The 22,999-nt window shown below is 40.0% G+C and overlaps 1 protein-coding gene across 7 annotated transcripts in view; it reads left to right on the forward strand.

Moving 5' to 3' along the window:
* NRXN3 (neurexin 3) overlaps positions 1-22,999 on the forward strand; it is a 988,734-nt gene that overhangs the window by 833,965 nt on the left and 131,770 nt on the right. For all 7 annotated transcript variants that reach the window (XM_050898472.1, XM_050898473.1, XM_050898470.1 and 4 more), the window contains one exon: positions 16,457-16,628. In XM_050898472.1, the coding sequence (XP_050754429.1) occupies positions 16,457-16,628 (172 nt within the window). The remainder of the gene's footprint in view (positions 1-16,456; positions 16,629-22,999) is intronic.

Raw genomic sequence — 22,999 nt, forward strand, 5'->3', positions numbered from 1 at the left:
AAAATTTAGGTAATTAAAGAAAACCACTGTAATTTTTTCATTAATTTTTCATTTTTCTACAGAAAATCTGAAAAGTTTAAAAGCCACTATAATGTGTTTTCTTTGAAATCTTTGATATTTTTCTTCCAAAACAAAACTGAAATGTTGAACCAGCTGTTGTGCTCCCTGAAATAGTCTGGCCATTTGTCCTGGTTTCGGCTGGGACAGAGTTAACTTTCTTCTTAGTAGCTGGTACAGTGCTGTATTTTGGATTTAGTGTGAGAATGATGTTGATAACACTCCGATGTTTTAGTTGTTGCTAAGTAGGGCTTATCTTAAGCCAAGGACTTTTTCAGTTTCCCATGCTCTGCCAGCAAGCAGGTGTGCAAGAAGCTGGGAGGGAGCATAGCCAGGGCAGCTGACCCAAACTGGCCAAAGGGGTATTCCATACCATGGAACGTCATCCTCGGTATATAAACAGGGGGGAGTTGGCCAGGAGGGGCGGATCGTGGCTCGGGCATCGGTCAGCGGGTGGTGAGCAATTGCATTGTGCATCACTGGGTTTTTTTCTCCCCCCCCCCCTTCCTTTTTTTTGTTATATTCCTTTTCATTACTATTATTATTATTATATTTCATTATTACTATTGTTAGTATTATATTTTACTTTAGTTATTAAACTGTTCTTATCTCAGCCCACGAGTTTTACGTTTTTTTCTTTCCTTTCCTCCTCCTCACTCCACTGGGAGGGGGAGGGGGAAGCAGCTGCGTGGTGCTGAGTTGCTGACTGGGGTTAAACCACGACACCATTCATTGATGGTCTCCTTTCACGCAGTAGGACAATTCTTGATTAGTGTATGAGGCGCAATGGTGAGAAGCTGTGCAAACCCTTCTGAAACTTTCAGAGCCCTGACGTAGGAATTTGCTGTGCATTCAGGCTGTCATTTGTACCCATCTGTTTAGGGAGACTGTAATTAGGTTAACTTGTGTTCCAGTGTGAAAAAAGACCATCACGATATCATGATACAGAACCACAATGTGCTTGTTTTATCCAGCCTTAAAGCTATAGTACAGGTTGCCTCTGCATGCGGGCTGGTGTTACTTGAATTTCCTGGAGCTTCTTTCACTTATGTCATGTACTGCATTCTCCTTTGGTACAAAAGCATGACTGATGTTTGGTGGATCAGCATAAACTTCTTCATATTATTCATTCCCAAAAAAATGTATTTATTTTCTGAAGGAGAGTCTTCAATTATTAATATTGTAATGAGGTACAAAGCAATTTGAGGATAATGATATTTATTCAGAGGAGCAGTGAGATTCCACAGAGATAAACAGGAACGTGGTAAAAAGCAGACACATCCTATTTCATTGTATTTTCTCCTTTTCTGGTCTTTTTCCTGCTGTAATATAAGAAAACCTAGAACACAGGATAGCTACAAACACAGGGAATCCATGCCAGCATTCCTCATTTTGTTTTTCTGAAGTACTCCCACATCCATACACATCCTGACAAGGCTGTGTCACTAGCATGGTCCACCAATTTGCAGAATAATCTTTTAGATCCTGAAGATGTGTATTGTCCTCAGGTTCATTTCTTTGTCTGTGAAAGCCAGTGCTCTAAGAGGTAAACGGCTCTCTTTTCACTATTATATAATTTCTGATGTATTTATTTTTAAACTGGCAACATTAAATTTTCTACTGAGCTGGCTGGTAGCTGACCTTTAAAAACTTCTGGAAGGCCATAGTCTATCCATAGCATAGGTATAGCAGAGACATTGAAAGGATGTGGCTACTGACTCTTTACACTATCACGCATGGACATAGGCAGGCCCATCAGTAAGGTTGAGAAAGCAGGTAATTTTTAATGATCTATTCAATATTTGCTTATCAAGAGGGTCATCTAAAACCAGCTTCTCCTCTTTTGATGTAAACATTCAGAAAATACATCACAAAGTGTCTGGTGAAATCATTCTGAGATTTTACCAGACTTCAGAGAAGCCCCTTCCTGTTACGGTGTAGTTTGGGTCTTCTTAAATGAAGAGGATGAAAGATGCCAAGAGGAATGAAACAGGGAATCTACTGGGAGAAGAAACAAATCCAGACTCTGATATGACAAGAAGGAGAACCTGTGAGAAGAAAGGTTATCCAGGATTAGTGTTAAAACTGTTCAGGAGAAAAAGAAATGGCAATAAACTTTTAACCCCACAGGAACCTAGGTCACAGCTAGTGCAAAAGATTGAGACCTTGGCTTCAGTGGCAGCAGTGGCCAGGGGACTCTGTGGTGTACAGGGTATCCTGTTATTCTCTAAGGCCTGGGATGCCATAGTCCTATGTGCCTTACCATTGAAGCTGTAGTGAGAGTCTCACTCTGGGGACAGCTGCTGATCTCCATCACCTTACGCTTCTGTGTATCCCACCAACCAAAGTGCCCAAATGACCGTTTTCTAAAGCACTTAGTTACCCAGGCTGTGGTAAGGTTTTCAAGGAACAAGGAGTATTCATAGTGTTTTATGAGACTTTCACCCAGGACAGCCTCACCAACTGACCGGCTGCTGCCTGGATGCATCTGCCAGAATGGCTATTGGCTTTAGTCCCTTTCCAGCTAAGGCTTCTTGGCTCCGTCTTTGCAGGCAGAGGTAAAAGGCAAGAAGTAGAATGGAGGTGGGATCCTAGAGATCTGGGTAAGGTGTAGAGGTGCAGAAACTAGGAAGATGGTCAACAGTTCAATTTGTCAGACTGGCTTGCTAGCCACCATGCTGCTTTGGTTTTAATTCCTTTTATCAGTAGTCTACTGTATCTGCCTTCCAAGCCGAAACTCCCATGCCATATGCTGCCAATACTGTCCTCCATCTGCATGAAGAACAGCCACAGACAACGTCCGTAATAGCTGGCCACAGATATCAATCACCCTTATCTCTCCTTCAGTTTGTATTTCACACAATCAACCTGTTACAATTTAATTGACTCTCCCAATCAGCTAGTCAGGTGGGTAGATTGTGTAGGAAGGAGAAAAGCTGAGGAGTTGGGGCTATAGTCACATCATTGCAAAAAGATGAGATAAGGCACATCTTACTCTTATTTCCCTAAACAAAATGGCAGTTCTTTAAAATTTGATTTCTAAAGACTATGATATTTTGTGCTGAACGTACAGAATCAAGCTAAATCCTTTTTCAGATCTGGGTCCTCTGTAGGGCTTTCTCCTGAATACAAATGTCAGGATTTGACCTATTAATTTCAACAGCATGCTGACAAAATAATGAATGAGGAGAGGACCTCTGTTCTTGTACTTGGGTAATATTTACTGAGTGTCGCCAAATCACGGAGTGCTGGACAAAGGCAAGAAAATTTTTCCTTCCAGTATGTAAGCACAAACAGTATAGTCTAAGTCACAACAGTCTTGTACCTCTAAATTCCGTTGGCTATTTCAGTTTACTCACAAAAACTCTGCCCTGATCAAGGAATAGACATCTTAGGGCTGTTTCTGTACTGGTCTTACCTCCCATGCCCTGAGCTGCTGTTACCCAAGTGCTCCTAATGGTAGCTACAACGATTTAGGAACAGAGGATTGTGTGGAAAGGTGGCCCTTTGTCTCTTTCTGAAGGCCTTATGAAACATAGCTTCTTCCCACAGAAGCTAATTTGAATGAGTGAGTGGCCATACAGAGAGGGAAGCTGAGTCAAGGAGTGCATCCTCATGCGTAATTCACTTGTTTTTCTCTCCCACTGATTTCAAAGTGTTAGAGAATCTAGAGGACCCCCATCATCTAAGGGCAGCTGGGATTGCAGTAGGATTAGGCTCTTAGCACAGTCCTAAGAAACCAGTTTCCTTTGATATATTGGTTGTCCTTTCACATCTCATAAGTTTTTTCCTGGAAGGTACAGAAGAGAAGATATCGGAAAGAGGTACAGAAGCTGAAATTGTGACATTAAATCTTCTCCTCACTCTTTACTTCTTCCCACACCTACTATGCCAAAAAATTAGTCCTGGAAGTACTTCAGCTTTCTGTATGACATCCATTCCCAATAATCAAGTTTCAGTTTGACATCAGGAGTTCTGATCTAACTAACATAATACAAACTTGGCAAGGGTGTCTGGCTGATACCACTTTGCCAAGCAGCTTTACAGTAAGCAAATTCCACAACACAAAACAAATGCAAACAGCCAAGTCGTAACTTTTTCCCAGTGGCCCATCTTGGTTCAGTAAAATTCTCATCTTTTCTCTGTAGGAAAATTCAGCCTTGGTGTAAGGTGCTGTTTCCAACAAGGTTCAGATGCAGCCTTTTGACTTTTGGTGAAGATGAAGGTAAAAATGCCTTTGGGATTGGAGGAGCCAAGTGCCACTCTGGGGGTAGAGGTGCTCAGGTTGAAGGGCCTAGAAATGGACACCACAAAATACTAGACAGAGATCCCCCAACAGTGCATCATGGAAAAACATGCATTGAGCTAGTTATAAAGGCTGTCAAGGAAAATGGGAGGATTCTATGTGAATTTATTTAGTAGTTAGTGCATCCTACGCATATGTAGAACGTGAACGTTTGAAATGTTCTTTGGCAGCAAAGTCAAGGTAATATAAATGACAAGGTACTGACTTAAGAGTTAAAGGACTTTTTAATTATTTGCTCTGTTCCTGTAACTTCTCCTGGGTCCTGCAAAATTTTGGCAAGTCATTTCTCTTTGTCTCTGCCTTCCAACATCCAAATGGTACTGGTGGCCTCCTTTGTGAGCTGTGTGTTCAAAAGCATCGTGTGCTTCTCTTCTCTTTTTCCATCACTGTCTAATATTCCACTGTTCCTTACCAAGTAGTGCTCTGTCATAGAAAGTTATTAAAATCTGCAGAGAAGTAAATTATTTTGGGTAATTAGGGTATTTTCATTAGAAATATAAGTTTCCTGTACTGCAATGTTTGTGTACTGTTCATTTTCATGTATATTGTAATCTGTATTTTCTACTCCCATTCAAAATCTTAGGAAATCTCTTTGATTCAGGATTGGGAAAGCCTTCTGATGGAGTCCAGCCACATCTCAAAAGCCACATTACACTTGCTTTAAAAAAAATTCTGCAGTTTAAAAAAAGCAAGCTTTGAAAAGCTAGAAATAAGCTGTTATTGAATCCAGGCACTGTTTGTGTTTACATATACTCATCTTTTCCTCATTATCTTGTCTGATTGGAGAGGCCTATTGAACCTTAGCTCAAACTTCTTGCTTGTCTGGTAAAGAAGACTAACTACTTTGTTTACAATATGCTGTTGATATTATATACAGTTCATGAAATCTGTTTCGTAGATTTCAAAAGGAACATAGAACATAGACCCTGGATGCATTAAATTCTATTAGAATTCCATAAAAAAAACACACTGAAAAAGGAAAATATATACTGCTTAGTCATATAATACCTTTGAGCATGTATTTTTGGAACACTCTGAAACCCTACAATACTGTTTATGTTTAAGGATAGAAGAGAGTTTACAGACAAATATACTCTAGGCAAAACCAAGTTTAAATGGATTAATTTTGTCCAAAGCCTCTTCAGCCCTTGCACTTCTATATCTGCTGCGCTTGGGTTAATTGGATGGTGGCAAGTTGATATTTGTGATCACCTTTCCTGTCAGACAGCAGTGTCCTTTTTTAATGCCATCTTCTTGACAAGTGCTCACTTTTCTGTGGCTTATGGGTTGAGACAGACAGCCCTGATTGCTATTACAGAGTGATATATGCTGTGCCTTCAGCCCACAGACATCTCACAATTGTACCAATGCTCTTGATAAGGAAGCCTAGTAGTTAAGGTACATGGTTTATTCCACGCTGCCTGTAAGTATCAGATCTTTCATGCTGTATTTTGTGTAACTGCCACTTTAGCTTCTGTCAGTGTAAATTGTTGGCAATGTTACCCAGTGGATTAAAACTCCAAGGGAGACATTGTGAGATGGATGGAGATATTTTCTCCTGGAAGATCTCTGCTTTTGAGCAAGTTGCTTGTTCTTGTGCCCTACTAAAATCTGACGTGCTACTGCAGTCATTTCTTTATTGAGTGGATGTGACATTTTAGCAGCTGGTCACATTTTTGTCTGAAGAGTGAGTTTCATGGCAGCACTTAGAAACAGAAATGTAAAGGCCTGCTTTTAATCAGCCAACTCCTGTAATGCAGGAGGAGTGCAGCAGCTTGGAGATGCTTTGAGTTTAAAATGCAGCACACAGTATGCATTGGCTCAGTCCTTTAGAAAAACAGAAGCCAACGTCAACATTCAGAATGGTTCCTGTTTCTGCCCTAGTCCAGAATCATATCTAAAAGGTATAATTTCACAAAACTTTCTAGGATATACTATTAATATTTTCAAAAGGCACCACCAGAATGTTTATTCCTAATTATAGTTGAAGTTCACACCATCAGATAGGGCAGGTTTTCATGATGTGTATTGTACGCTAGGGGAACAAATTAGCCATCTGAATAATGTATTTGCTAGTGAACCAGTGGATAGGTATTGCTTTCTTAATTTGTTTTGCATTCTGTTTCCCTAGGAAATGCCCCTTTTCAGCATGCTGCTAATTTCTGTTTCTTTACTTGCATTATGATATCCCTACATGAGAGGGATTAATAGCCTCATGGCTGGAGCTTCACCAACTGTGTAACAACAATTGTTTTCCACAATTTGTGTGGCCTAAACACACCTGCATGTATTTCTTGTAACATTTTACTGCCTGGTAGTTGACTGGCAGTGTACCGGTGCTTTCTTAGGTCATGGGAAGAAAAGATTTAATCGGGCACACAGTCCTAGGCGCTGAATAGTACAGAAGCAAGCCTCCCTTTTAAGACCACTGAATATCACTGATTACTAGGCTTTGCTCAGCAGGTGTCAGATTTAAGTAAGAGCAACTAGATGTGCCGCAGTGTTCCCCAGATTTTGAGGAAATGGGTTTAGGGTGAGCTTAGTACAAGCCTGGTCATGGTAATGATGATACTGTAGATCAGGATACTCTGCTTGATATTAATTATTTGTACTGCAACAACATCTGGAGGCCCCACTGGATACCAGGGCTCCACTGTGGCAGATAATATACAAATATACTGTTTGATAAGTCTGTGGCTTCATAGTATAAAAAGACAAAATGGAGGGAGAGAAACAGAAGTGGCTTGTTCAAGGTACAGCAGAGCAGCAGTAAAAGCAGAAAAGAAATCTTTTCTGTCTTTCAGCCATGTACTCTAACTAGACTCGATTACCTCTATGAGTGAGTTAGAATTTGAAAGGTCTCAAACTGTACTGATGGTATCATCTTACATGAAATATGGAAGCTTCTGGTGCCAAATTAACTCCTAAGTGTAATTCTGTTGATATTGTGTGTTAATGTTACCTAAAACCCTGCAGTGATATATAAAGCTCTTATCAGATGCAGGGTATCTGGGCTGAAAAAACCAAGCAGCTTCTGTATCTCATACATGCTCTTCTTTGGCTGAAATATCTTATGTGTGATGTAGTACTTAATTAATCACTCCTGACCCTCGTAGAGTTGTCACAGAATTGAGCTTCTTGTCCATTTTTTTGGCTTGTCTTCAGGATAGTTTTGTTTGTAAAAGAAAGTTTTATTAGACAAAAGGCAAAGATTGAAAGAGGGAAAGATGAAGGGAGAGAAGGAGATAAGATAAAAGTAAAGCAAGAGAACTGCAGTTTCACATCCCACTGGTAACTCAGTATTTCTGTGATATTGCAAGGGTGTTTGGTCAAAAAAAACTTTCAAGAACAGAAAAGAGTAAGACATACTTTAGTAGCACTGTATTGCTGTGCTACTATTTCTTGTAGTACGGGCCATTAAAAAAGTATTATGTAATAGTCTGTCCCCCACATAAAGAGTCAACTGGCAATAAATGAAGGGCAGTTTGGAAAGCTTGGTAAGATCTTAACAAGGAAATTGGTGTACATTTTACTTGAGCTAAATAATGTAACGTGTCTCAAAACAAAGAGTCAAGTTCATCTTTCAATACAAGGGATAGTCCCAGAGAGCACTCCTGAATAAGACTGTTGGTCATGGTGAATAAGCCTCAAATGTGAGCCCCTATGGTAAGATTGTGGCCAAAAGATATGATGTGGTCTTTGAACATAAAAACAAAAGTGGTTGTGTAATTTCTGTAAACTAAAGTTAAAAATTTCTGCTGTCTACATTTGAAAAAAAGTATTAGTAAACTTAAGGAGTTTTGGGGCCATGGGGAAGATTAAATGAAGGATTGGAAAACCTGCTTTCAAGTGAGAAACTCAGAGAACTGAGTGGTTTTCCCTTATGCTCTGTAAAGCTGGGGGGAGGGTTTGCAGTCACAGAAAGATGAAGCTGGAACCTTAAGTCATCTGCTCTAGCATTTTCTTGCTCTGAGGCAGGACTGAATACAGCAGCCTGGCTGTGGCAGATGTTTATCTAAACTACCCTTTCTAAACCTTCAATGAAGAAGATTAGATTCTCATTAATCTTTGCCAGTTTCAGTGTTTCACCGCTTTATAAAATGAATAAGAATCGGTAAGAACCTTCAAGAAAATTTTGACTTGATCACAGTCTTACAAGTCATTTATAGAAGTATGGTGCTAGATGGTTTTTCAATGTAGGAAGTAAAAGTTAAAAGAAACAGTAGTGATCTGCTTTTAAGGAACTGCTGAGCAGGAGGTTTTATATTCACATTGTTGTATTCAATGGCTCTTGATTGACTTTCCTCCCATGAATTTGTCTATTTTTGAATGTATCTTAGGCATCCAAAGCATCCTGTGACAGAGAGTTGCACAATTCAGTTATGTACTGTCTCAAAAGGTACTTTCTTTGCTTAAACTTTATTACCAAATGATTTTATTACATACTTGTAGTTCGAGTTTAAAAAAAATAGTGCTGAATCATCTCTATTTTTTTATGGTTTTATATATATACAATTTCAAGTGTGGTACTTTTTTGAACCTTTTATATCTCCTCTTTTTCTTTTTGAGACAGCCTGTACGGATCTGTGTACTGTGTTCAAGAATTAAAGTCAAAGGTGCACCATTAACTTATAACAGAGATTTTCCTTTTGTACACTGTTCCTTTTCATTATAATTCTTGACTTTCCACTTGCCTTTTTGACCATGTTCAACACTGGGCCAATCTCATCAAAGAAGCAACAGCAATGACTGCAAGGCTTCTTTCCTCAGCTGTAAATGTTAAAATCACAAATAAGTGTTGTTCTAAAATATATCCTATAGTTCAACAAAGATTCAATTTAGACAAGGTATATGGCCTCATATCAAATTTTAGAGGAGACTAGATTATAACAATTGTCCTTTTTAGCCTTATAAATTATGTATCTGTGAGAATTGCTTCTTTTTAAAACCATGGCCTCGAAGAGTAATAATTTCTATTTATTTTGTCCTGTGTGTGTATCATTCTCTCTGATAAATAGGTTTGTAACTGGCATTTAGTAGATCTGATTCAGCACCTTAAGAAGCAGTAACAAGCAGTATTGTGATGGTTTTGGCTGGGATAAAGTTAATTTTCTTCATAGTAGCTAGTATGGGGCTATGTTCTGGATTTGTGCTGGAAACAGTGTTGATGATTTAGGAATGTTTTCGTTACTGCTGAGCAGTGCTTACACAGAGTCAAGGCCTTTTCTGCTTCCCACCCCACCCCACCAGTGAGTAGGCTGGGGGTGCACAAGAAGTTGGGAGGGGACACAGCCGGGACAGCTGACCCCAGCTGACCAAAGGGATATTCCAGACCATATGACGTCATGCTCAGCATATAAAGCTGGGGGAAGAAGAAGGAAGGGGGGGATGTTCAGAGTGATGGCATTTGTCTTCCCAAGTAACCGTTCCGCATGATGGAGCCCTGCTTTCCTGGAGATGGCTGAACACCTGCCTGCCGATGGGAAGTGGTGAATGGATTCCTTGTTTTGCTTTGCTTGCACACGTGGCTTTTGCTTTCCCTATTAAACTGTCTTTGTCTCAACCCAGGAGTTTTCTCACTTTTACCCTTCTGATTCTCTCCCTCATCCCACCACGGGGGGGAGTGAGCGAGCGGCTGTGTGGTGCTTAGTTGCCGGCTGGGGTTAAACCGCAAGTACATAACAAAAACCGACCTACTACTCCTTATAACAGCCCTCAAAAATCGGCCAGAATTAGCTGGCCTATGTACATCCTTTCACCTTAATAACATTTTTTTTGTTTGTTTCAAGATAACTGTAAAGTGTTGGAACCCTGATTAAAAGCTTCCAAGTCAAGTGAGCTTCAGTGCCTGTCATTGCTTTAACAACATTTGCTGCTTTTGTTAATTATTATATTTGCTAGGGTGGCTGTACTGGTTCTTGAGCATGCCTTCCCTGACATCATTATTTGGATAAGGGAAGACTTCATCCAGTAAGCTCTCTCTTTACCCAACACTAGAGTTTTGTATATATTGTATTCTGATTTCAGACTTACCTCAGTGGTATTAAAAATGGCATTAAATATGACCAGACAGAGTGGAGTAGAAGTAGAAGTAACTACCTTATACTCTGTGCTGAATACAGGTTCTAATATTTCCCCTTCTTAAATCCATTGATATACATATACTGGAAAGGCCTGTCCAGCCATGCATTTAGCTCTAGTTGCAGCTCAGAAGGGTCCTCTAAGCACATTGCTGGTTTTTACTACCTTTCTAATCAGTAAAGAACTTTCTGAGTTTCTGTTTACAGTGAAAGTTCACATAAAGTGATTTGATGTTGTAGTAATTAGTGAATGTCCTCTGTGGAATATACATCTATACCTTCAGTTCTCCTGGATACTTGACTACGTTTAGCACTGTTGTGCAAAGTCCCCCAAACCACAGAAAGCGAGCGATCTGACAGCTGGACTAACATCCAGAATCAAGTTTGAGGCAAAGCAAAAATAAAAAACAATCAGACAAGCAAACAAACAAACAAAAAACCCCAAAGGAAATCAAGCAAAGAAACACTTAAAGTGGAAAAAATTCCAAAGAGGGAGAAATAAAAGTTCAATCTCTTTTTAAAAACATAGACTGCAAGTCTGAGGAGCCTAAGTAGAAGGAAGCCATTCCAGGAAGAGCACTGCCTGGGTTATAAGAAAACAGAGCAATTTTCCTGAATTTAGAGGGTAGCAGAGTTGAAGTGTACGTGTGTAGCATTTGTGGAAAAAAAAAGAAGTTTACAAAGCCTTTCTACAGTGCGAAATGGCTTGTTGTGTTACTGAAAGAGCTTGTATCCCTTTCAAGTGACAGCAGCAAAATTAGTAGTGATCTTCAGGAAGCAGTAACTAGGAATATTGTCTGGCAGGTTTGGGCTGATGTTTAGTCGTGTTGGAACCAGCCAGGGCAGGAGGAGGAGGCAGTCTGCACAGTAGTGACTATTAAAAAATGATGAAGTAAAATGAATGTGAGAAAACACAGTTATCCTGGGATTCTACTTGGTTTTCAGTTGTGTTTTATAAATGCTTTTTTTTTCTTTTACATTTAGTTTCAGAAAAAGAAACAAAACAAGATAAAGATACTGGGATAAACTCTGTTCCCACTTGCATCAGTAGGAATCGAGTTTCTTCAATAGAATTGCTATTGATTCATATTGATGCAGCTGAGAGTAGGATTTGTCCTGTTGCCTGGGGTTCTCTCCCTTGGTTTTTGAAATGAAATGCTTTCTGCACACAGGGAACAACTATATACTTTCAGTCTGGATGATTTGAATTTTAGATTAAGAAAAAGAAGATCCAAAGGTAAAGCCCTTTTCAGAGCACACAGTGCATGTGACTGTTCACGTACGTGTCCCCTCTAACACACTCCAACTGCTCATCTTACAAAATCACTGTCACCCCCATTTGACTTTCTTTCCACCTGGTCTGCTACAGAAAGACAGATGCCTTCAAAATGTAAAGGCACAGCACGGAGAAAACAAAGGCCTGACAATTTGCATGCAGACAGGCTCTAGTTCTCCTTGAGTGGAGGGAAACAAAAAAAACCCATACCTGCAAAAATGTCAGACCTCAGAAATATTCCCGAGGAAAGGAATTCCCAGAGGAAAGGAATGGGTTTTGGAGGAGTTGAAAGTAGAAGCTGAGAAAACCTTAGGACCTGCTCCTCTTAGATTGTAGTTGCTCTCAGGGCTGAAAGGGTTGGGATTGTCAGGATATCATCACTGTTTAAGTAAAATGTATCTGGATTTACAGGGCTTGTAGAGCTTGGAAAGATAGGTGACTATCACCCCTCTGTCACAGATGAAGAATCTATTTCACAGAAAGGTAAAAGAAGAAGTTGCCCAAAGTGAAATAATGCTTAAGGGCAAGCAATAGATTGCAGATCTACTCATCCAGGCTGTAGATTAGCCCCTATATCATTTAATAATGTTCAAAATGTTACTGTTGCCAGGACCCTGGGGAAGGACATAGTGTAGGAGAGAGAGGTCAAGGTGAGGCCTTGTACATTCTTTTTAATACTTTGCTTTTTTTTGTTCTTATAATTTATCTACAACCATTCCATTATGTGATCATAATTATTTGCCTGAAGTCTTAGAAACATCATGGCAGAAGTTTATCTCTAGAAGGACTGTAAGTGAGGAAATGGTAATGTGGCTTTTGAGGGCAGCAATTTTATGGGACAAATCAGCAAAAGATAAATTCTTGAGGAATTATAAAAATCCTTTTTGGCACAGTAGCCTTAAATAAAGAAAGGGAGAAGTAAAATACAGATTGAATGCTGAGCTCACTTCATTATTTATAAATAAAATCTGTCACAGTTTTCCAAGATATAGTGCCAGCACTTGATGTCACTTGGAGGTTTCAAAAGCATTGATTAATGGTCACCTTTTCATGGAAAGTGTTTGGGGCAGCCCAGTGAATACTGATGAAGAGAGGAAAAAATGCATACTGTTAAAATTCTCTTGAGCCCTTTTGGAGCATGTAACTTGCATACTCTGTGTGACTCTGTATTCAGCTTTTCCCTTGCTGTATGGTTAGGATTATTTTTCTCTAACTACAAAATAAACGTTACAGGTAGTGGCTCAAAGGTAAGTCTTTGTCACATACTTACTGGTCTAGTTAATATCTGTGTTTGGTAACACGGAAGGAAAATCTACTAGCTGAATGTATGGGGAAAGGAATGAAAGGTCACGTCCATCATGAAGTGTTAAAGTTTAACAGTAAAGCTTGTCTTTCAGATTTAGAAGGAAGGTAGGTCTTGGTAAAAGCTGCTTTTAATGAGGTGTTGCAGTGTTGGAAACTGGAATTTAAGAGATCTTGAAAATAAATCCTGGATTTGCCCCCTGTGTCTATGGTCACTGTTCTTTGCTGTAGGATTTTCTTTGTTTTTTGCTTTACTTTTTTTTCCTGCCAGGAATGCATAAACTAATTGTTGCTTTTTTTGTAGTGTCTGGTGCCCTGGAGATATAAAATATCATGAATAAACTATATCTTGAAGTCTGTGTGTGCAGTTTGGCTTCAATAGGCCTGCTTTAGGCATATTGTGTTATATAGTGTTTTATCCTGGTAATTGGAACAGAACTATTTTCATGACAAGCTCCTACTCAGTCCAAATAAGAGTATCAAAATCTGGCATAAAGTTGTGCTTCTGCAAAATGCATGTTAAAGAGTCACAGGGAGCTCTGCCCAAGGGGGGACTGAAGAGACCTGGTGTAGGCCTTCAGTCAGGCCTATGATTTTTTTGCAGACAAATTTTTGCATTTCTCAGTTGCAACAAAATGTTACACTGCTTTGAGAAGGGCTGTGTTCCCTTGGCTGGGGGAGGGGATGGCAATCTTCTTGGGATGGGGAGGACACCAGTTTGCTCATTTCCGTCCTCTCTCCAGCAGATTAAAGGCCATTGGCGGTTTGCAGTCCTCCACTTCCAGAATCTTGTCTCTTTCCCAGTTTGCCCTCTTATCCATAGGTTATCACTGGGCCTTTAAATAGAGTTTTTCCTTGAAGCCCGGGGGAAAGGGAATGGCAAAAGGCGCTATCTCCTTTTCCTCAAAGGAAAGATCAGAAACATTTTCTCCTTCTGCAGGGGAGATTAGCTAAACTTCCCACCATCCCTTTCCCCACTTGCAAGTTTTTGTCTCTGCCTTGTTAAGCCTGTAGGGCTTGAAGGTACGCAGCTTTCACGCTGCCGAATACTTCTTAATCCCTTCCTCTTCTGTGGTGGTGGTGATCTGTTCCATTAGACAAGGCGCAGCTCTTCATCTTACCTGCTCACGTTATGCCTTCACCAAGGTGGACTCTTCTCAGAGCGGCCACAATTTGCAAAAGAAGATTGATGTATTGATGGCGATTGAAAAGCTGTATGAGAGGTTGTCCGGGAGGTTGATTATAAGGCAGCACCTTGCAAAATCACGTGGAGTCAGTAGACAGGTTACCTGGTCAGTAGACATTCTTTGAGTCTTTGAGCAACAGTTAATCACTTGTTCTTCGCTAATTGCTATGCAGATAAAGATAATTATATGGTTGCCAGCAAAAGATTCACTAAAACAGTGTTGGGAGATCACTTACTTCATATGTCAAAGAAGTGGTAAAGCTGTGACAGCAATGCTTTTACCTGAAATAAATCTTTGTTCACTGACAACTCCCTTATTTTTGGGATGGCATAAGAGAAGAAAGGTTGATTGTTTTCAAATGGTATCTGAGTTCATGCATCTACTGGGAGCAGCAATCCACTTACCCCATGTTCCAGTGAAAAAAGATTATTGATATCTTGAAGGGAAGTCCATCCAAAGCATAGCAGTGTGAATACTGTACATGAGACTGTTGCTATCCAGCATAGTTAGCAGAGTCTAAAATTTACTACTATAATGAGAGAAAAACCAGGGTGCTTACTGTTACAGTGCTAAACTTCAAGTAGTCGAAGCACAGTCCAAATTTTGTAATGACCTCTTCAGCTACAGGACTGTTTGTTTTGCTTTCCTAATAACAGTGTTGTAGTCTGAGGACTGGGAGGCATGGTGTTAGGGAAAAAAAGTCCAAAAAAAGAAGGATATTGAAGATATAAGGAACTTGTGATAAGTATTTTGGTATGAGTAAACTTTGAAATGTAAGGTAAAGCAGGAATCAGGAAAGGCCTCTGTGAGAAATTGGAAGACATGGGGGTTTTAAGGAAAAGTTCTGTTGATACCAAGAGACAGGAGTAAATCCAGGAGAGGAATCTGAGGTGGCCCTCAAGTACAAGAAAAGAGGTTTCTTTCTTATTGCTGAGATTTGCTAACGTCAGTGTAGTGAAGTCAGTCAGGGTAACAGCCCTGAAGGATCGAGTCCTCTGCCCACCAAGCAGATAAGTAAGGTAATAACAGTAACAAAATTGTCTTTTGCCGCTTTAGTATACCTCAGTTTTGTTTTGAAGAGGCTGTATTTGGATATGAGATGGCCATCTACTCTCTGTTGTTGTTTCTTCCTTGATTTTTCTATTGAGACAGTTGACAAAGCTATTGCCAATTTTATAGTATGGATGGCTAGCAAATGTGTCAGCTTCCAATATGATACATTTTAGTTCTGCCTGTCTGCACCAGATTTTAATCCATGTAGTACACCTAATATGCTTTCATAAACGTTGACACCAGCATACTGTGTCTCTCCTTGTTGAGGTCTTGAAGATGCATTCCGATTAATTGTATATTGTACAGTGACAGAAATTTCTGGCACTGTTTAAATCAGTAGTATTAAATGTGGATATCTAATCTGAATATACTCTGGGTGTGTATTTTACAACCTGAAGTCATTGAATGTGATTGTTACTTGGAACTACGTCAGGGGACCTGCAGGAGGAAGTGCTATGGCTAGTACAACTGGCTTTGCCTGCTCTTCCCTTTCAGTCAGTGACTGGTGAAAAGTTTTGGGAAAACACTATGGAAGACTGCTTTATTGATAAGGCACTGCTTGGGGTGTGATGTAGAAAAGTAAAAGGCTGTGGCCACTCCTGTCTTTTGAAAGTCTGGAAGGTTTTCCATTTGGTTTAAGAGCAATTAGCTTCCCTCAGGTGGTCAAAGTCAAAGTTAGCTAATTACATTTTTGCTCCCTTCTAATTCCATCCATCTTGTCACGGCATTCTGCCTGCTGGATCCCATGGTTATTTGGTTTTGGGGTGGGGGCTGTTGTTTCACAAGCAGAATAACAGAACAGAACAGTTGTTGGGATACAGCCTGCCTGAGGCTGCATTTCAGATGACAATTGAACAAGTCGTTACTAATAATCAGTAGAGATGTTACTCAAATAACTATTTTTCCACATCTCCTGGTTTTTATTGCCTGATTTCTCACCTGTCTTCTGTGATGTTTTAAGGGAACAAATAAGTCGCTATGTTCAGGTGAAAGCTGTAAGGAAGAGTGCAAAAGACAATGTTTGTATTGAAGCAGAGCCAATGAAATGTGTCCTGACAAAGCTCAAAATGATGCTTCTGTGTATTCTTCAGTGCCATCTACTGGCACAATTTCCCATTAGAGATTTATAGGCCAAGAACATTCTCCTAATAGGCAGCAATTTACAAGCATTTGTTTCTTTTTTCTTTTATTTTAGGAGCAAGGCAAGATTGGTGTAGTCTTCAATATTGGCACAGTGGACATCTCTATTAAAGAGGAAAGCACACCTGTAAATGATGGCAAATACCACGTGGTACGCTTTACCAGGAATGGTGGCAATGCCACACTTCAGGTTGACAGCTGGCCAGTGAATGAACACTACCCAACAGGTACATACTTTTTCTCTTTGTTTTTGTCTTTCAGTGTATCTGTACCTACAAACTAATGTTTAATAACAACCGGTTGCTATATAAATCTTTGTTGCTTCATCTCAACAATAAATTGACCAGCCTGGTGGTGCATATTCTGTTTGTTGCAAAACAAAGTAAAGGTCCTTTACACGGGAAGAATAAGCATGCCAACTGTGTGGTATGATGCACATAGATCCTGCTATTTCAGAGGTCTCTAAGTGAATCCTGGTTCTGCAGAGAGTTACAAACTGATTCAACAACAAACTTGGTTTTGCTACTTGTGATATTTTCTAACTATTTAAGGGAGAAAATTTTTGAACAGACTTTACAAAAAGGAGAGGTGACTCTAGCCACACCCGAGATACTGTCTATATAGATATAGAGTTGAAGTGTAAGGAATGTGGAAGATTAAGCTGCAAGTATTTGAGCAGACCTTATGCTTGCCTCATAATTTTTCATCATCTGAATTTCACTCTCTCTTTTAGGTTTGCAGATATAAAGGTTGACACACAATCTAGCCAAAACTGTCAACTCTTAGCTGACTTTAGTTCAAAATGCAGTGGAACAATTCAGTATCTCTTTGGAAATCATCACCCTAAATCCACCAGGAATAGTGAGCAACTGGCTCTTGAGTCACTGTCCCATGTTTTATCCCACCACTGGCAAATCACAACCTCGTGATACTATATGTCACCATGCTAAAAGGTCAAACTCACTCAAAGTGAAAAACAGATTGCTGCACGTGATGCTGACAGTGCATAAGATAGCTGAGGCTTGGTGATGTGGATGGTTACAAAAGGCAGGAAGAGCACAACGAAAGAATTCCATTCTTCTTATTCATATGTTGTTGTTTAAGATGAAGTCATAATGATCTTGTTGGTTTCCAGTATTAAGTCTAAGCAACTTCCAATTCTTCCTTTCTAGGTTGTACATAGCTGATCCGGGACAGAAGGAAGAATTCTGTGATAAACATGAGGCAGTTTGCTAGTTGTGTAGGAGTTGCCCACAAGCCACTTAACCTCAAATTATGAGAAATATCCTAAATGTTTATGCAATGTTACACTAATAAATTACTCCAAGGGGATAATTTCATCTCTTCCACTCACTCAGAAAGTGCACAAGAAAGTTTTTAATGCGAGTGATCTATCCTGTGGTGCTCTCTACCACATATTCAACATGACATTTTGTCAGTGTTTTGGTGATGTATAGGCAAAAGAGTACATTTTAATAATTATTCTTATTTCTGGGAAACAATTGCTTTCGAAGAACACCATGACAGACATGCTGAGTTAGATTCTAGCTCTGCTATCCATTGGTTAGAGAGGGAAGTGTGGCTAGGAGGGGACCAAACTGAGCATCTTTCTTCTGCTCCTTTCATCAATTATTTTGTGGTAAAATACCTCTGATCCAGTTGGCAGCCAATTACAGTCAGTAAAAACCCCATGAATAAATTTTCTTCTTATATTACTTGCTGTAGTAAGTCCCTGGTGCAAATAAACAAAATATTCAGCTCATTGCTTTAGAGATTTTTTTTAAAAGGGAAAATAAATCACACGCAGAGACTACCTCAGTACGCTCTGCTTCTGTCTTGGCTAAAGATATTCCTCTGTTTTCATTAGAAGATGTATGGTTTTATAGAATCAGCATTAATCTTACGTTCTGGGCTGGTATTGAGTATATGCGGTTGTACCCCAGGGGAAAAGGACACCTTTATATTCCAGACACTTTTTCCTTTCCATGCATGTATTTCAATTTCTGGCTGTTTGTAGACGATGAAGTTTTCAGCCTATCCCTGTGAAAATAAGGCTTATGGGATCATACTTTGTGTGTGTGCATGTCTCCCTTATTTTTTCCAGTTTCTTTCAAACCGATTTTTTAGCCAAATTTTAAAAAGGGACAAAAGTAAAAAAAAAATAAAGCTCCTACATGGCTAGGAAAATAACTGAGGGTGGAGGGCAGTGTTCCAGCCCTCCCAGAGGAAAGGACTGTGGCTTGATCTCAATTCATGTTGAATACCAGAATATCCATATAATAAAAAGGCATTATGAATGCCTTAGATTCAGGAAAAGCTTCAATGAACCAATAACTACAGGAAACCAACCCTTATTAGTTCCATTTTCTGGGCAATTAATGGTTTAAAAGAAGACCAAACAGGAGCTTTCGAAATGAATAATTTGTTGTCTTTCACAGACCAAACTTGCACTAGTGTTTCTCGTACTGAGTGCAAGACCAAACCGGTGTTCAGCAGAGTTTCAACTCTGTAAAAAGCTTTGTGGTTGGATTGACCCAGGCTAAACCAGTGTGTTTCAGCTGGAGACTGCTGAAACTGCAATGTGTATCAAACTTGTGTAATAATAGCTAAGGAATCCTGTGTTTTACGCATAGGATCACTTCAATTCTGGAAACACAGTTATTTGTAGTGTTTAAAAAACATCATATTTGTAGCACATGCATGTTTAGGCACACTGTGTTGTCTGTAATATGAACAATTTCATGTGTACTTGATTTTCTGCATAGTGCTACAGCCTAATGTTTGCAAATTTTATAAACTAGCTAAAGTATCTTCCTCGTCATCACACGTGGTGCAATCTTCAGGCAGCAGGGCTGCATTCTGAATGGCATTTCCATGCTCCTCTCTGGGTTTTATTACCTGTAGAAGGATTATACATTAGACTCATAATTACTTGCTCAATGGAAAGTACAAATAAAAGTGGGATATTCATTAAATGAGCAAAGAGAGAGAATATTGGCTTTCCTTAAAACACAGTCTTCAGTTAAATTGAAATTAAATGAAACTAGCCCAACGGGACTGAAAGACTCCAAAGCTGTATTTTTGCAACTTCGAATAAAAGACAAGGAAGTGGAAGGAAAACAGAAAAGCAACAAACTTACAATTCAGGCACTGACATTTTGGTTTTTATAGCATCCAATTGCATCTCAGTCGCCTGCAACATGAACTTTATGCTTTTTTGTGAGGAAAGGGGTTAGAGAGAAATGGTAAAGGAGGGAATTAACTTGGAGCTAAGGTTGGCTAAGCTTTGGGACTGAAATAGTCCCAATCATTAGGGATGACCTCTCACTGTTTTTATCATTCCAGCCCTACCAGAGTTTCTCTTACTGGGCAGTAAGACTCTGAACAGTGGCCCGGTACAGGTATCTGAGACAAAGGTCCTGAGAACTGGGTGATGGCAAATAGCAGCATTAGCACTGGGGCTATCTGCAGTTCAGCTGTTGTGGTTTAGTTCAGCCAAAACCATTGAGCCATTTATGATTTATTTGCATTAGTTTTGCCCTTTCTCTTCTCCCTCAAGTACACAATAAGGAGATGGGCTTTCTCCATAGGCTGTACTGATAGCCAATTCCTTGATGCTTGATTCATTAAGTTGGTCATCACAATGTATTTCTCAGTCAGGCTATACACCTTTTGCTAACATACGTATGAATTTCTATGCCCTAAAATACAGTTTTCCATGACTGCCTTTCTTCTGTTGTCTCACGTGCCTTCACCCTTTGGTTTACATCCCAGATAACAGGTTGTGCTTGGTCACTGTTATTTTCTTGCTTTTATATTATTGCTGAGATCCTTCTCTATATCTAAATAAATCTTTTTAGTGATGAAGTAGGCATCATTTTGGACCAAGAGTGGGCAAGATAGGAAAGCTAGTTCAGGAAGAGGAAGCATCTGACATGTTTTTGTTTCAGATTACAGTACAACCCATCAAATTTGAGGCAGTTTACAGTGGGATGGCAGGATTTAAATTAGGAATCCTGAGGTTTGGGATGGAGTCAGCAATTCTCAGAAGAGTTAAAAACAAATCTTCTGTCTTGACACAAAACTGGGATACCTCATTCCCTAAGTTTTCATCAATTCTTAGACAGGAGATTTTTTTTCTCTGTCCACTGTCTTTGCTTGCAAAAAAATACTTTGTGTGTTGCCAGATTTGTAGTGTATATCAAAACAAGCCTGATATTCCTGTTCATTCATCCATGCACTGACTACATTTTCTGCAGTAGAAAAAGAAACAAAACTAGGTGAAGAGAAGCTGTAAAGCAAGAGTATCAGTGACACCAAAATAAAGTCTAATTGGAGTAACGTTTTAAAGGAGAAGATTAGAGGAAGGGAGGCAAAAGGCAGGAAGAGGTTGTCATTTAAAGAAATACATGATTTAGCAAGAGAACTGTAGCCAGGATTTTATTAATGCATTTTAAAAATAAGAAATAGGACAGCATTAAACAACTGGATCCTTATAAGGATTCATTAGTTCATCCACCCAATACAGATTTTATATTTTTCGCCTTTATCATTCTCTTGAGTGATGTCTCAGCCTTCTTTTAGGAGTCTCTGCCCTTTCAAATGACATTAATTTGCAGTTCTATTGGTACTAAATAAAAGAAAAAAGATTTCATCATCTGTGCCCCTACTTCATTCTCTCTCTCAAGTACATGTTTGAGGGGAAGTTGGATTTTAGAAAAAGCTGGACAGTTAGCTCTTGACAGCAGAACTCCAGGGACTCTTTGACTGCTCTGGCAAGTACTGCAGCCTGATAAGTGCGTACCTATAAAACAAAAAGTTGGTTCCGAGACCCTGATATCTGTGCTGGGGTTTTCCTTCAGAATAGTTCCAGTCCCAAGGACCGAATGCCCCATAGCAGTTGGAACATATCTTCTGGTTTAATTTCATTTGAAAGGAAACCAGTTTGTATTCCCTGAGAGCATTTCAGTATGTGAACCAAAGTAGCAAGCAGAGAGAGCTGGGAGGTACACTTTGGAGGCATGCTCCTGATTTAAACCAAAATGCTGATGTAGGTGGATCTTACCGTAGTATACGGCTGGAAGTGGACAGAGGAGCTCATTCTTTCATTACTCCTTCCCGTATTCATGTTGCTTAAATAGTCAAATTTCTATTTTCTACTCTCTCTCATCTTCTGCTCAGGGGGATCACTTTACCAATGCCATTCACCATGTAACTGGCCCAGCAAAAGTGGCCACATGGGAGTGGAAATGATCAGTCAGGAGACAGGGAAAGATAAGATGACTTCCTTTATCAGCAAAGCTGGTTTATGCCACTTTAAAGTCTTCACTGAACTATCTTTAGTAGTCTATGTGAGACGAAGTCATTCTTTCTCACGTGCCATTGCCTGAAATAAAACACTTTCCAGAAGCACAGGTTAAAGTGATAGCAGTCTAGATTGTCCTACCTATCTAAAATGTGAAAGGCATGAAGTCTCTCTTGCTACAATATATTTTTCATTTATATGGTGGAAAGATCTGAAATTGCTTGGTTAGTACCAGGCACTTTATGTGAGATGGGGAAGAAAGCTGGCTGAGTTCCTACTTGCTTCTTTCAAGACGTTTTCCAGCAAACTGAAGGAGTGCTGAAGGAGCTGGCAGATGTTATGGTAGGACCCCTCTCGATCATTTACCAAAGGTCTTGGGAGTCTGGGGAGGTCCCTGCTGACTGGAAGCTAGCCAATGTTATTCCAATTTACAAAAAGGGTGTGAGGGAAGACCCAGGGAACTACAGACCTGTTAGTCTAGCCTCAGGTCCTGGAAAAACTGGGTACTACAGAAAGGCATTTAAAGAATAATGCAATCATCAGGCACAGTCAACACGGGTTCACAAAGGGAAAGTCCTGTTTAACTAATTTGATGTCCTTCTATGATAAGGTCACCCACCTAGTGGATGAAGGGAAGGTGGTGGATGTAGGTTTTTTGGATTTCAATAAGGCTTTTGATACTGTCCCTCAGCATCCTTCTGGACAAGTTGTCCAACTGTGAGATGAGCCGGTATGCAGTGCGCTGGGTGAAGAATTGACTGAACGGCAGGGCTCAAAGGATTGTAGTGAATGGGGCTAGATCTGGCTGGCAACCAGTCGCCAGCGGTGTTCCTCAGGGTTCAATTCTAGGGCCAGTTCTGTTCAATGTATTTATCGGTGGTCTGGATGCAGGAGTTGAACGCACCATTAGCAAGTTTGCTGACGATACCAACTGGGAGGTGCTGTTGACTCTCTTGAGGGATGAGAGGCCTTGCAGAGGGATCTAGATGGATTGGAGCACTGGGCTATGATTAATGGCGTGAAATTTAACAAGTCCAAATGCTGGATTCTGCACCTAGGATGGAGTAATGCCGGGCACAAGTATAAATTGGGAGAGGAGTGGCTGGAGAGCAGCCCTGCAGAAAGGGATCTAGGCATGCTGGTCAACAGCAGGCTCAATATGAGCTAGCAGTGCGCCCTGGCAGCCAAGAGGGCAAAACGCGTTCTGGGGTCCATCAAACACAGCATAACCAGCCGGTCAAAAGAGGTGGTTATCCCGCTGTATTCAGCATTGGTGCAGCCTCACCTTGAGTA

The sequence above is a fragment of the Gymnogyps californianus genome, chromosome 5, assembly GCF_018139145.2.
Source record: "Gymnogyps californianus isolate 813 chromosome 5, ASM1813914v2, whole genome shotgun sequence".
NCBI classification, from domain to species: domain Eukaryota; kingdom Metazoa; phylum Chordata; class Aves; order Accipitriformes; family Cathartidae; genus Gymnogyps; species Gymnogyps californianus.